General features: G+C 37.8%; 1 protein-coding gene across 2 annotated transcripts in view; it reads right to left on the bottom strand.

The window, feature by feature from the left end:
• lt (vacuolar protein sorting-associated protein light) overlaps positions 1-13,804 on the bottom strand; it is a 132,269-nt gene extending 118,465 nt beyond the window's left edge. The window contains exons 1-2 of one of the 2 annotated variants that reach the window (XM_081740168.1): positions 13,568-13,804; positions 227-364 (exon numbers count right to left, since the gene is read on the bottom strand). In XM_081740168.1, the coding sequence (XP_081596294.1) occupies positions 227-364; positions 13,568-13,645 (216 nt within the window). In that variant the 5' untranslated portion in view covers positions 13,646-13,804. Of the gene's footprint in view, positions 1-226; positions 365-10,875; positions 10,903-13,567 lie in introns of those variants that run through there. The other variant, XM_081740167.1, reaches the window with a different exon arrangement.
• Between the last annotated feature and the right edge of the window lie 483 nt (positions 13,805-14,287).

The following is a 14,287-nucleotide window of genomic DNA, read 5'->3' as shown; positions in this document are numbered from 1 at the left end:
TTTCAATAAAAATCATGGTTTTTGCCAACCCTGTTTCCTACAAAGTACGTTCTAAATGCATGGGAGAAACGTTTTGTAAACTACTGAACGACTGTGTGTGTACAAGAATAACATAACCTCATTACAAAATTATAGACAACATCAGCATGTCAATCTTTACCAGTAACAGGGAGACAATACTACTAACATATTATTTTATGCTTAATAATAATGTTTTATATCTCACCTTTGGATGAACAGCAATGCAACTAGCAGCATCTTTACAGAGAATATGTTGAAGATCATTTGTAATTCTACCGTACTTCAGAATAGGTTCTATTTCTTCTGACGTTGAACTACCTTCTTCATCTGTATCATTATTTTCCTTGAAGTAGAAAGAAATGAAACAAAGTAAACAATATGACATATTTTAACTGCACATTAACTGTATACCAAGACGGAAAATCAATTATAGAATTTTACAAATGAAGAGTTTTACATCCCACGATTATTATGCCAGCTAGGTGATGAGAAATGAATGGAATGAATAAAGTGGCAGGAAACGGGAAAACAACGAAAAAACCCGATGCACATGGTGTTTGTTCAGCACAAAGTTTACGTCGTGCGAGCTGGGATCGAAGTAGGGACCCCATGCACCAGAGTTAAACGCTCTACCACTGATCCACCTCGCCCCTTATAAAATTTTAAGATAAAATGTTCAACCTAAAATACAATAAGTGAATAAACCAACCAGATGAGTCCGGATCGTCACACGAAAAAAAAAAAAAAAAAAAAAAATTACAATCAAACTCAGCAGCATAAATAGGTCTTTAGTCTTGTGATAGAAACACTAGTAAACCATGGTATGACAATCTAAGGAACAATAAAGAGCAACACAGAAAATGTACTGAGAAATAACATAAGTCTTTACAGGGTTCACATTGAAATTCTGGTATTGATTTCTTGAATTTCCATGACTAAGTAAATAAATTTTCCCTGACCCGTGACACTGAACACGATTCGGTTTAGAAAAAAAAGTTAACTAACTAACTAACTCTATGGCTTATGGAACCCGGAGGTTCAATGCCGCGTTCACAAAAGCTCTCCACTGACTTCTATCCTTAGCCAATTGGATTTAGTTTCTACTTTGTATTTCTATCTCTGCGAGATCCATCTTAATATTGTCCTCCCATCTGCGCCTAAGTCTTTTTAATAATCGTTTTCCGATTGGTCTTCCAGTCAAGACTTTGAAAGCGTTTCTACTTTCTTCCATTCTAGCTACATGGCCTGCCCACCTCAGCCTCCTAGACTTGACGACCCTAACAATGTTGGGTAAACCGTATAAATTATGTAGTTCCTCATTATGAAGTTTCCGCCATTCCCCATTCCCGTTCCTCTTGGGTCCGAATATTCGTCTCAGGATCTTGTTCTCAAATACTTTCAGTCCATGTTCTTCCCTCAGAGTAAGCGACCATGTTTAACAACCATACAGAACAACAGGCATGATTGTCGTTTTATATATTTTAAGCTTCAAATTCCTCGACAGAATTCGCGACGACAAGAGATTTTGAACTGAATAGAAACACGAATTCTCTGCTTTTAGTCGACATTTAATTTCCTCGTGAATATGATTTTCGTCTGTTAATATTGATCCTAAATATTTGAAAGTATCTACTTTATCAAAAGTATTATTTAATATTTTAACGCATCCATAATTTGCCATATTACGGTCCCGACACACTTCCATGTATTTAGTTTTCTCTGCATTTACTTCTAAACCCATGTCCCTGCAAGCGTTTAATAAGATCTCTGCATTTCTTTCTATTGTTCTCCTATCATCCCCTATTAAATTTACATCATCAGCATATGCCATAACCTGGTGAGTACCGTTCAACTCTAGGCCCTGGGAGCTATCTTTGTTTTTCCTTATAGCGTATTCCAGCACAAAGTTAAATAATAATGGTGACAACGCATCTCCTTGTTTCAGGTCGTTTTCGACGTGAAAGCTCGTGGACAAAAATTTTCCTACCCGGACCTTACTTTGGGATTCATTTAAATATATCTTAATTAATATAATTAGCTTTCTCGGTATTCCAGGTTCCGTAAGAACGTTGTATAATGTTTCTCTCCTAACCGATTTTGCTTTCTGAAATCAATAAATAGTTGATGTACCGGGGTATTTGTATAATTTATTGAAATGATTTAATCCATAGGCCTGATTTACAATGTGAACTAGACATACTAGGAATTCTTATAGTGATCCATAATATAACTTTTGTATATGCATTAGAGGTTTAAACATACAATTTCCCGTTAATAAGAATATTACAATAACAATACGGACATTATTTCCTCCTTATAAACCCATCTAAGAATACATACAGTATCTGTAGCCATCATATTTGTTCCAAAATAAACATCGGACAGCTTGACAACAATATCTTTCGGGTCTTTAACGGTTTTGAGTAACAAAGTAAAATCTGTAGATAATGTTGCTACCACTCCCAAATTTACCGGTATTAGTCATGACTTCCAAGAATTTATATTTATCCAAACTGGATTCAAAACATTCTTCATGAACTTAGTCAAAGTGGTTGTCAGCCTCCTAGGATGTCTTTACTCCCGTCTTATTGTGTGTTATAGAAGAAAAATCTCGTCCAGTTCTTTACCAGGAGGTAATGTGCCTAAGATCGATGACACATTCCCGCGCTAGATGGCGATGCTGATACGTTGGAAAAGGAATGCAGTAGCTCGGGGGTCACCAGTTTTGGTTGCTATTTGATGACCAACTTCATTAATGAAATTAGATCCTTCGTGACCCCAAGACCCACTGGTTTCTATTGCTACTGTTACAAACCAATATTTGTCCAATAGGTTTGAGTATTTTGGTCTTTTGTCTGATTCTCTGTGAGCGGCGACGAGACCTGCCTGAACTGAAGAATGGGGTAAGTTGGAAGGAGCAAACGTATCGGAACATGTGAAATCCCAGACTAGTGCTTTTCCATTTTTCCACGGTACCAAGGTCATGCCATCAGGCCTTTTACCATCAGAGCGGCAACAACAATTTGGTTCTTTTATTGAAGGAACTCCCGCTGAAACGAGGACTCTACAAATAATGTCGTTTACAATATGATGTCGAGATTGTCTACCCGCACTTTTTTTTTTTTTTTTTTTTTTTTTATTACATGAAAGACCATGTAATCCTTTATTATCAACATATGCGTTGCAAGCAGGACAAAAGTGAGGCTCACAAATATTAGCACCTAAGCGCAGAGCTGTAGCAATACGAAGGCTCTCTCATTAGAAAGGTGTAGGCCGAGTGTGTGAGAAGGTAGGGCTTGAAGCCATGCTCCGTTTTTGGAGGAGGAGACAGCCAACAGCCTGGCTTTGTCATCTGGGTTATTAGTTGATGATAGGAGTGAAGATAAACGAAGCTTTACTATAGGTTCATCCCAAGCAGACTGGATATGTCTTTTGTCGTTAGGTGGGGGATCCATTCCAACCAGATTAGTCCATTTATCGATGCATTCTTGTACATCTCGAATCGAGTCTAAGTTAACCTCCTGTTGAAGAAGAGATCCAATTAGTTCTCGTGAGCCATAGAATGATGCGAGGAGAGAAGGTATAGCGATATCCATGGCTCGACGAATCCCAAGGCCTCCATTCTCAACTGGTAAGGAAGCTTGTAACCATGAACTGTCTTTCAAAGAACAGTTTAGAATGGATTCCAGTCCTGTTCTAAGAGTGTTGTCGAATTTGTCAAATAATTTATTATCCTGCCAACAAGGGGAGCAACGGAGGAAATACAGTAATCTTGGAAGTGAGAGTGAAGCTCGTAGTAAATAATTAATTAATTAATGTCGTATCCGGAAGCAGATAATTTCTGCTGATTAGCGTCTCCAAACATTGCCAACAGCTATTGGGCGAATTCCACCGCTTTTTTTCTTCAGTGCTATAAGTGAAGCACCAAAAAAAGTCGTAAAATGGTCGGCACTTTCCCAGATATAAATAAGTGCATACATTCACAAATGGATGTGATTAAGCGTTCCCTTGAATTGAAGTCTTGATTTATAAGTAGATCTTTTAAGATTGAGGGACGGAAATTATCCATTCCGCCTGCCGAACCAGAGGGGAAGGATTTTATGGCCTTTAATAATTCGATGGAAGAGACTTTAGTTACTGTAGTCGAGTCCTCAGGTGGTTCGGGATTGATGAATGAGTGAGCGTGGGCTGGATGTTTTTCTCTGAGAGCATGTAGTATCTGGCGTAGCCACAGTGTCATCGGATATCAGTAGTCTGATAGCGCCACGTATATCACCATCTGCTAATTTTGTTCGATGCTCTTGGTACTGATTGAACCGGATTTTTGTGGTTTGCGAGGTTCGTTGGTCCCTCGATGCTGCTTCGTTAATACTTCACGATGATGTTCCCTCCAGCTTCTGACTCTTAGCTTCATCCAAGTGGTGAGATTACTTACTTTCTCAGAACGCGGTGGGATGCAAAGCACTGCGTAAGGGAAAACTAGAAGGTCGATCCAAGAATCAACACTATTGGTGTTGTTGATATTACGAATACTATCACATAGAGAATCAGCTTGCGATGAACGAGCACCGCCGGGACACGACGATGAACCGGAACATTAGCCTTCAAATGAGACATAAGATCATTCATTTTGGATAAAAGTTCAGAAGAATTGTCATTGAAATCTAAGGTTAATAAATCCGAAATATAGTATAGGCTGTTGAAGTTTCACGTTACTGCCCTTACTTTTGCGTATCACGTGATGACATTTGGCTGTGTGAATGGATAAGCCTCTTTGGCTAAGAAAATGTTTATTACAATGAAGACATTGCATATCGTTTGAAATGTTTGATGTATCCATATTATGGTTATAAGTTATTAAAATTGTTTTGTTTCACTCATTGTTATTGTTGAAAATTTCAAACATACACTTTTAACGAATATTAATTGATAAAAATACACTTTTCGTTCTTCCGTTGCACTAGATTTCATTGTTAAAGATTACGGAATTTTAACGTTCATTAGGCCTATTTTTTTTTATTTCTTTATAATAAGATAACCACAAAACCAATTTTAATACGGATTTCGCCCCTTTCACCTCGGAGACATCATGCACACGCATATACGACTCAAACTCGTCAATCGAAGGTATTTCCTCATTTTAGGACAGAAACCACACAGAGAACACTTTTGGATTGCACACCGGTGTCAACAATAAACAACCGGGGTATTGTATTCCCACTTTTTTCCGAGTATTTGGCGAATGGTAAATATCTGGTTGATAGTTGATCAGTTTCGTCTAAATCTGCACTGATAATCTCCAATAATTTCATCTGTGTATGGGGTCAATCTTGCTAATAGAATATTTGAAAGGATTTTATAGGATATTGACAGAAGAAAAATGCCTGAATAATTATTACAGTGTTTTGTCGCCTTTCTTGTGAATTGGAACAATGATTGATTCTTTCCACTCTTGTGGCAATTCTTCCTTGTTCCAGATAAGGAGGATGACTTTGTGTATCTTGTTCCACAATTTTTTGCCTCCAGCTAAAACTAACTCAGCCGGAATTTCGTCTACACCCGGAGATTTCTTTAATTTCTTTATAGCGGTTTCTACTTATTCGGTTGGGTTCTGGAATATACGGTTGTGCGGTGTGTATTTCCTTTTCTCCACGCACATTAGTTTTTGGCTGCGTGTTCAGCAAATCGTCAAAGAAATCTTTCCATCTATTTAAGATGCTATTCGTATTAGTGAGAACTGTTCCGTCAGCTTTCTTTAATATATAAGCACGAGGTTAATAGCCTTTCTTAAATTCGCTGATCCCCTTATACATGCCCCGAATATTTCTATTTTTACTAATTATCTTCAAGTTCCTTAATTTTAGCTTTCAAAAAATCGCGTTTCTCTGTTTAAAAATTTTGGAAGTTTCCCGCCTGATATCTGCGAAATTTTGTGTAGTTATTTCATTCGGATTTTGTAGCAAGTGTAATTTTGCCTGTTTTCTCTTCTCTGCTAGTTTAATACATTCCTGGTCGAACCATGGTTTGTCCCTACGTATTTCCGCGTGTCCCAATTTTTCTTTTACTTAACTTTTAATGCTATCTCTAATTTCAATCCAAGTGTCCTCAAGACTAGTGCACTCCGAATCTTCTAAAGCCGAGAATCTATTCGAAACTTCAATCTGGTATTCCTCTCTTACCTGGCTCTCTTTTAATTTCTTTAAATTAAATCTCTCCGTTTTCGGACATTGAACATTACCTTTATTCAATGATAATCTCTCTCGTATTATCGCTGCTACCGGGTAGTGATCAGGGTCACAATCAGCCCCTCTAAACGACCGGACATCAATTATGCTACATTGCCTTCTTCTATCTACTAAAACGTGATCAATTTGATTATGTGTTTTTCCGTCTGGTGATGTCCAAGTGTATTTATGAACGTCGCGATGTGGGAATTTTGTACTCTTCACGATTAGGTTTTTGGATGTTGCAAAGTTCACGAGTCTAACACCGTTGTCATTACTTTCCTTATGCAGACTTTCGTTCCCTATAATCGGTTTGAAATTATCCTCTCGTCCTACCTTCGCATTGAAACCCCCTAGTAGAATTATCATATGGTATCGCGGGAGTTGGTCAAATATCCGTTCCACTTCTTCGTAAAAACTGTCTTTTATATCGTCATCCTTATCTTCAGTTGGGGCATGCACATTTAAAACAATAATATCACACCACCGCCCCTTAAGAGTAATAAAAGAAAGTCTGTCAGTGAAAATTCAACCCGTTTAATTGCTGGTAATATTCGTTTGTGAACGAAAAACCTTGTTCCTAACTGGTGATTTTTATTTCCTTCCCCGTAAAAGAACGTAAAATTTCCGGAAATTCACAGATCCATTTCCTTCCCACCTAACTTCCTTAACTCCTACTAGGTCCATCCTGTATTTCTCAAACTCATTCGTTACGGATTTTAACGAGCCTGTCGTATAAAGACTTCTAATATTCCATATTCCAAATTTCATGTTCATTTTCTTTTGCTGAGGTCATGCCAAATTATCAGTCCTTGTCCGAGGCTTTTGTGAATGTTTCTGAGCAAGTGCCATTTTTTTTTTTTTTTTTTTTTTTTTTTTTTTTTTTTTTTTTTTTTTTACAGGATGAGGTTGTTAGCCTTACCCAAACCCCCAAGCTGAAGAGGACCACTCCTAGTCGTCTGTCCGCGACTGCTTATTCAGTATATTCGCAGCTAACCTCTATATCTAGAGGCTTTCTCCTCGATCCGCAACCTGAGGACGCGCCAATCTGTCTCCACGATCCCCATAGCCGTACAACGCTCTCTTTTTATTTTTTTAAAACCCGTATAAGGTTACTCTCTTACTGTAAATACGTATTATTCAAACTTTTTGCATTTTGAATACAATGAAATTATAGTACTAAATAACAATTATATAATAACGATATCTCTAATATATGGACATTCTGAATACACTCATCAACATGTATCATAATCTGGCCTATATTTTTTATTATTTATACCTCTTCCCCCCCTCAGTGGAGATTGTGACAAATGGAACATTGTAGTAAGTTGAGGATCGATTGACCGCGTTCATGTGGACTACCTACAACATGGCGCACGAGAAGTTGAATTTCTGAAAAGTGCATGCATAATGCGTATCCAGTAATTGAATGAAGCGACCGAAGAACACAAAAGCATTCGAACGTATCTGTCAGTATGGCAAAGGAGACAGGATCGTCATGGACGATGAAACATAGGTATATCATTAGAAGTCTAAAGTGATGAGGTGAAAAGAACTATCTTCACTGCCAGATGAAGACTTCTTCAAGGTTATGGCCTCCACTGGGAAAGTTTAGTTTAGCGTGCTCTGGAATGGATGAGACATGTGATTTGTCCATTTTCAGAGGAGAGAAGAGACTGAATCTGCTCATTGTGTTATAATGTGTCGTTGCAACTTCGGGCTGCCATTAGCCGAAAAAGTCTAACTCGAGGCAAAATCTACAAGAATCGTGCGTAGTTGCCGTTACAACTTCTTCTCAAACTACCGCACAACCTACTTAGCCTATTTCCAAGTGATTTTTTCCAGTTTGGATTAGTAAGAAATCATCTTACGAGCTGGATGATGCGAATGATGCAGACGTGCAACGGGAAGTCAGCAGGTGACAGCAACAACCCACAAACTTCACACAGCAGGTAATGGGCTATTCACTATCTATAGAATGGAAGATCCTCATTCTTGCTCTAAATAAATACATTGTTTTGCTCGTCTTCTCTTTCTTCTTAAGTACCTCAATGTGGATTGAGGGTATGTAGGAAAATAAAATTAGCTGCCATGTAAGTATTTCTTGCAGATAATTTAGCGATTTAAAACTTTTTTGACGATTATATTGCAACTTAAAAACTGTATTCAAAACGAACTACTGAGTTTACCGTCCCATGATTATGCCCTTTAGGCTGACAGAGACAATGATGAAAGCAAGTGAATGATGATGGAAGAATGATGGAATGAAAAAGTGAGAGGAAACGGAAGCACCCCGAGAAAACCCACGGAGACGATGCTGTCCGCCACAAACTTACTTGACTGGGGATCTTGAAAACTATTCTTTTAATTTAATTATATGAAAACAATAAATTTCTTAAATGTAACGAACTAGAGCTTCTAATATTTTTTAAAGCATGATTTTTAACATATAGTGTGCAGCGGGCTGAAGGCTTGGGCGGAAAAACTACTATATTTAATAAGGGGAAGACATGTATTTGATGTTCTTCGACGTTGTAAGGAGGAAGAAAACTATGCAAAATAGAAAATGTAAATAGGTGAAAAATACTCTATTACAAGGTAAGATAGACAACAGTGTGTGTCATGAAGTTAGTAACCGTAGTTAATATAGAAATACCACGATAAAAGAAAGGAGAGACAAATCTAGCGTGTAGTAACCACCTAGTACAAATTGGTCAGTGTTATTCGTATTTGCCTTCGTTCACGCGTATACCCATGATCTAATATTTGTGCTTTCTCCTCACGGCCGCACTCCCGTGAGGGCCCTTTAGTAAACCAGAATACGTGCAATTGACAATATAGTTGAAAAAAAAAGGTACTTCTCTTTTTCTGCTCCAAATGATTACCTAAGATATTACCCTTATTTCCTTGGCGCATGTGCGTACACGTTAATAATATGAATGCAAACTGATATGAACCCCTTACAGGCATAATTACACGTCCGAACGAATGTCATACAAACACTAAACAACTTGCGCCAGGCTGCCACTAAAAGCATGAATGCAACCTGTTGGTTGCAATAAGATATCCGTGCTTGTAATATAAATGTTAGACACCAGTATCTAACAGCTACGTGCCTGGAGAGCTTGAACGTCATTGGTTCAAAGGCATTCTGCTACAATGCTGCAACTAATGCTTCTTGGAGCACATTTAAAAAACATCGTTGCGGTGTGCTTGATAGATACGTGGATATAAGTAATTGAAACATTTCTTTATGGATTTCATTCAATTATTCTTATTATCATTGCCTAAGAAATAATTCCATAATAAATAATGAGCATTCCGAATTACCACAAGAACGCATTTGACAATTTATGTAAGTACTGATACATATTACCTGGATATGAGTTCGTATTATGTAGGTCCTATGCCATTCTTTGATGGGTTTTATGCTCACATGAAATGTTTAAATATGCGTACCATGTATGGTTTAGCAACACTCCGCCGTTTCATATGAAATTAATCACTTTAACCGTGAAATTACCATTTTTATGACGGTGTAAGTAAATCTGCACCCAGGAATACATAAAAACGTTACTTATACCGACCACAACCATAGACTAGTATGTGCATTCCGTACTTGTTTACTTTTGACGCATCACTACAAAAAATATTGAAAAATTATAAATCTTCAACAATTATAATTGGGGTAATAGTATACATGAGAACCCCTTGCTTCGCAATGTCCTGCACTTGAACTGGTAGAAATTTTGCTTGTAGTCACCGCCTATCACAAGTTGGTGCGTGTTTTTACACGAATATTATTATATATATACCACTCTTTTGTGCGTAAAATACTCTATTTATGGCCATAATGGTTATGTCGTTCTAAGGCTAAAGTGCAGAAAGTACCGTCACCTATGACTTTTGAAGGAACTAGGGGACGAGTATGCTAAATAAATGGCAAGGTCTACAACACAGGTCCCCCTTCTCATTTCGCTGTAATAAAGACCGAAAACAACGTGCCCTGCAGGGCTCTAACCCGCCTTCACTCGCTGACGCTCGCTCCGCAAATATTAAAGGGTTAAATTCCAAAGTTGGGCGTCCGTTTCCAGCAAAATTTTTAAAATTTATAGTAAAGATATGGATAATTTGATCGTTTGTGTGCTTGATAATGTATAAGAGTCTCGAAAAATCTGTTTATTTGTTATATATAAGCGGTTATAAACATGGGACTATACGGCGAGCGGAGGGAACTATTTGGCGCAAGGTAACCGAACAGTTGCATTGTGGGAAAGAAACGAGCATTTATGTTATCAACATGGCGAATGTACAAGGGCAATGAACTAACAGTTTTAACATTTGTGAAGCAATACGTTGATAACGAGCAAAATCTTTTAAAAGTTTGTGAAGAGCACGGATTAATGAACCTAATAACAAATTGCAGAAAGTGTGGAAAGGAGATAACAGCGAAAAAACGTGGAGAAAGCGGACGCCCAATTTCGGAATAAATGCCATATTAAACTTTGATGCAGAAAAGAAACAACCTTCGTACTAACATATATGGGGGGGACCTGTGTTCTAGAACATCCCCCCCCCCAAAAAAAAAAAATAAATGGTAATAGCACCGCCTTCTCGATTCACTTACCTGCCTGTTCATTCTTTTCAAAAACCATTGTCTCCCGCGTGAACGCTTGTTTTCTAATTTCGACGCTAGAGTGCAGCACGTACTGACCATTTTCTGTGAGTAAATTTTTATGGTTTGCATAGGAATGACCACACTTTTCCAATAGTTTAGAAAAAAATGGTCTTATATTGTTGGGTATTATTCTGCAAAGCAAGAAAAGGCAAGTTGGAATACAATGGAGTGTTATTTCATGAAATACCGACCGATAATGAACTATGTAAGAAAATTAATAGGGGTATACATGAGGGATACTAGATTTTCCGTTTTTTCCTCAAGCCTTTGGCAGTTGCATATACGAAACTCTCTAAGTCAATAAACTAACTGTATACTCCACAGCTGATGAGTTCAACAATGGGGTATATTGATGAGGAGTTATAAAATGAAAAAGATCTCCAGTATTAGACTTCCAAACTATAATATAAGTGTTGGCAGTCTTCTAGAACGGCTATGTCCTTCGGTTGACAGGTATCAGAGCAAAAATGGCAAGAGCTATCGACATGCAGTTTCCGGGGATCGATTCAGTGTCCCAGGAATATCTTCCATCTCCTTGGACTACCTTCTGCTTAAGCCGGAATTGGTTGAAATCGACCACTTCCGGTTTCAACAGTAAAGCTTATAACTCAAAACGGTGATAGATAGCCACAAACTGTTTTCGGAAATTGATTCATGGTCTCAGGGAAATAACCCATCTGCACCCCTATGTCTTAGTAAAACTGGAAGCAGGGGCGGATCCAGGACCGACTTCTGGGGGGGCGGTGGGTTGTCATACTGCTACTTTTAAGGGCTCCAAACTTTGGGATGGGTTTTATTTATATATATAAAATAAGAAAGATTGCTCTTCTGGGGGGGGGGCGATCGCCCCCTCCATGGATCCGCCCCTGACTGGAAGTTGAAGAAATTCAGTACTACGTCCAGTTTCAATGTTGATTTTGATATAGCAAAACCGGTAAGAGATTTTGCGAAAGGTTTCTCAATAATCGATTCAGTCCCAAGAATGTCCATGTCTTCAATATAGTATTCAATTTGCATAGCTTGGAAGTCTACTGTAGTTTCACTGTCTGAAACGATACTCACTTGTATATTTTGGATATTGTTGCTCTCGAGACAAGATTTAAGCTACTTCATCTCAAGAAGCTGTTGCTATATTGTGAGACAGCTTTGTCATCTCGTTTCTCATAGACAGTTGCTGTTTCGTATCGTCGGCAACACTAATTTTAATACTAAAACAATGTACAATTTGGCTTAGACTAAGAAAAATCTATATAACATGTTGTGGTGTGGTTTGCGATGGCCCAAAGTCTGGAAAGTGTATTAGAAAAGGTACAATTCTTTGTGTTTGACATTTGTATTAGTAATGACTAGTGTTCGGGTTTAAACTTCCTTATTATATATAGGGTGGCCTAAAAGTAGGTATACAGTAACTTACTGATCAACCCAGTACTGATTGATTTTTATATCATTTGTTATTGCTATATATAAGGTAGACTTAGTTTCTTTATTTATTCTTAATGTCTTTGTACTTATTTCTTAAGCTCGGAACAGCCGAAACAAATAAACCTATAAGCTAGAATGATATACCTGATGGATGCAGGGGTGTAGGCGTATACCTACTTTTGAGCTACCCTGTATAATTACAATTATAGTTAATGGCGCCGATTTCTCAGTAAATTTGGGAGGGGGGCGTTCAGATGCAGAAGACATATATGAGGATTTTAAGACAAATTGCATTCAAATTATACCAAATATCGCATATTCATAAGTACAATGCGGGGGGCCGGGCCCCCGCCCCCAGGATCAGCACCCTTGCTTATAGCATCAGAGTTCCTCCACACAAGAGCATAAAATTATATATATTCTATTTAGGCCAATATATGATTGTGCGTATTCTTTAATTTTTGTGCCTCAGCCGTAACATCAACAAATGTGTTTCTATTTGATTTTTTTTTTTTTTTTTTTTTTTTTTTGTAGTTCTTCAATGACTACCGCATATTATATCCTTTACGCAAACCATTTAGATTTCTTTACATTCTTTCTATTAACATGTATTGCATACGCACAAATGCCAAACTGCAACGCTACAGGATTGACTGTCAAACGGTAGGATGCCATGGTAGGACCTGCCATCTAGTGGCGAATTCGTGATGAAAGGTACACGCATTTTTGGGCTGATTGAGCAGGCAGGTAGAGGGAACGGACGGATGTAGAAGGCAGTGGGTAATAGTTAAGAACAGCTACTTCTCATCTCCCGTGCACGAGGATACATCTTACTGTTGCACTACCTAAACACCCTAAGTACAAGGGCAAGAACTCAGTCTATTACCTACTTGAGCCGTACTTTCCATTTAGGGAAGGACGAGAAACGCCATACTTTCAGGAATTATTTATTGACTATCTAGGGTGTTAAAAAGTAGGTAATAGACTGAGTTCTTGCCCTTGTACTTAGGGTGTTTAGGTAGTGCAACAGTAAGATGTATCCTCGTGCACGGGAGATGAGAAGTAGCTGTTCTTAACTATTACCAGGATTTTTTTGCGTAACTCCTACTGTAGATCTGTACATCTAGGAGTACCACTAAAATATTGCATTGTGCTCTTTAGTTACTTTACAAAACGACGAGGGTACTTCTCATGAAACAAACTTTGCACTAAATCTTACCGACTCTATAGTTGACAAATCAGATCTTTGATGGGCTTCTACTTCTGAATAAACTTCACTTCCTTCCGTTGCCATCATACATTCCAGCAGCAAACAACCTTTCTCTTTATGATAATGATAATCTCGTTTTAATCGTTTTTACTATGCAGACAAATGATCATCTGTTTACCATACACAGGCTAAATAAAATTCATTTTCTTCTTTCTTATTCAATAACAATAATCCTTATTAACTTTGGTCGCAGCTTTAGCACCAAGTCAACAACATCACTGAAATTACATAGTAATGTGGTCGTTATGATTAAATATGTAATAATTGATAATGAAAACAGTAAGGGCCTTATGCAGAGTCTTTTTGACGTATGATTAGAGTCATACTAAAGGCTTGACTACTGCAGGAAACATATGTTAATCGAACTCTTTAGTATGGTACTAATCACAAGTCAAAACGACTCTGCATAAGGCCCTAATTGACTAAAAGTTCGCAGTAGAACTGCAAGTAAAAAGAAGAAGACAAAGCAAAGAAAGAAAAACGGATGGTATAGACGAACCAATTGCTTGATTCCAAATAGTATGTCACGACTATAAAATATTGGAATCACGATTACGATATAAGAAATTATCACCCAGTCTTCATTCTTTCCACGTTCTCAAAAAGTTTTGAATAGGTCATGAAGTCCCGACTCTGAAATTTTTTGAAGTCTTGTAACTTCCTATCACC

This window comes from Thermobia domestica, chromosome 15 (genome assembly GCF_964235325.1).
Source record: "Thermobia domestica chromosome 15, izTheDome1.hap1.1, whole genome shotgun sequence".
Taxonomy (NCBI): domain Eukaryota; kingdom Metazoa; phylum Arthropoda; class Insecta; order Zygentoma; family Lepismatidae; genus Thermobia; species Thermobia domestica.
Note: the sequence above shows the minus strand (reverse complement) of the source record. Positions and strands in the feature narration are given on the sequence as shown.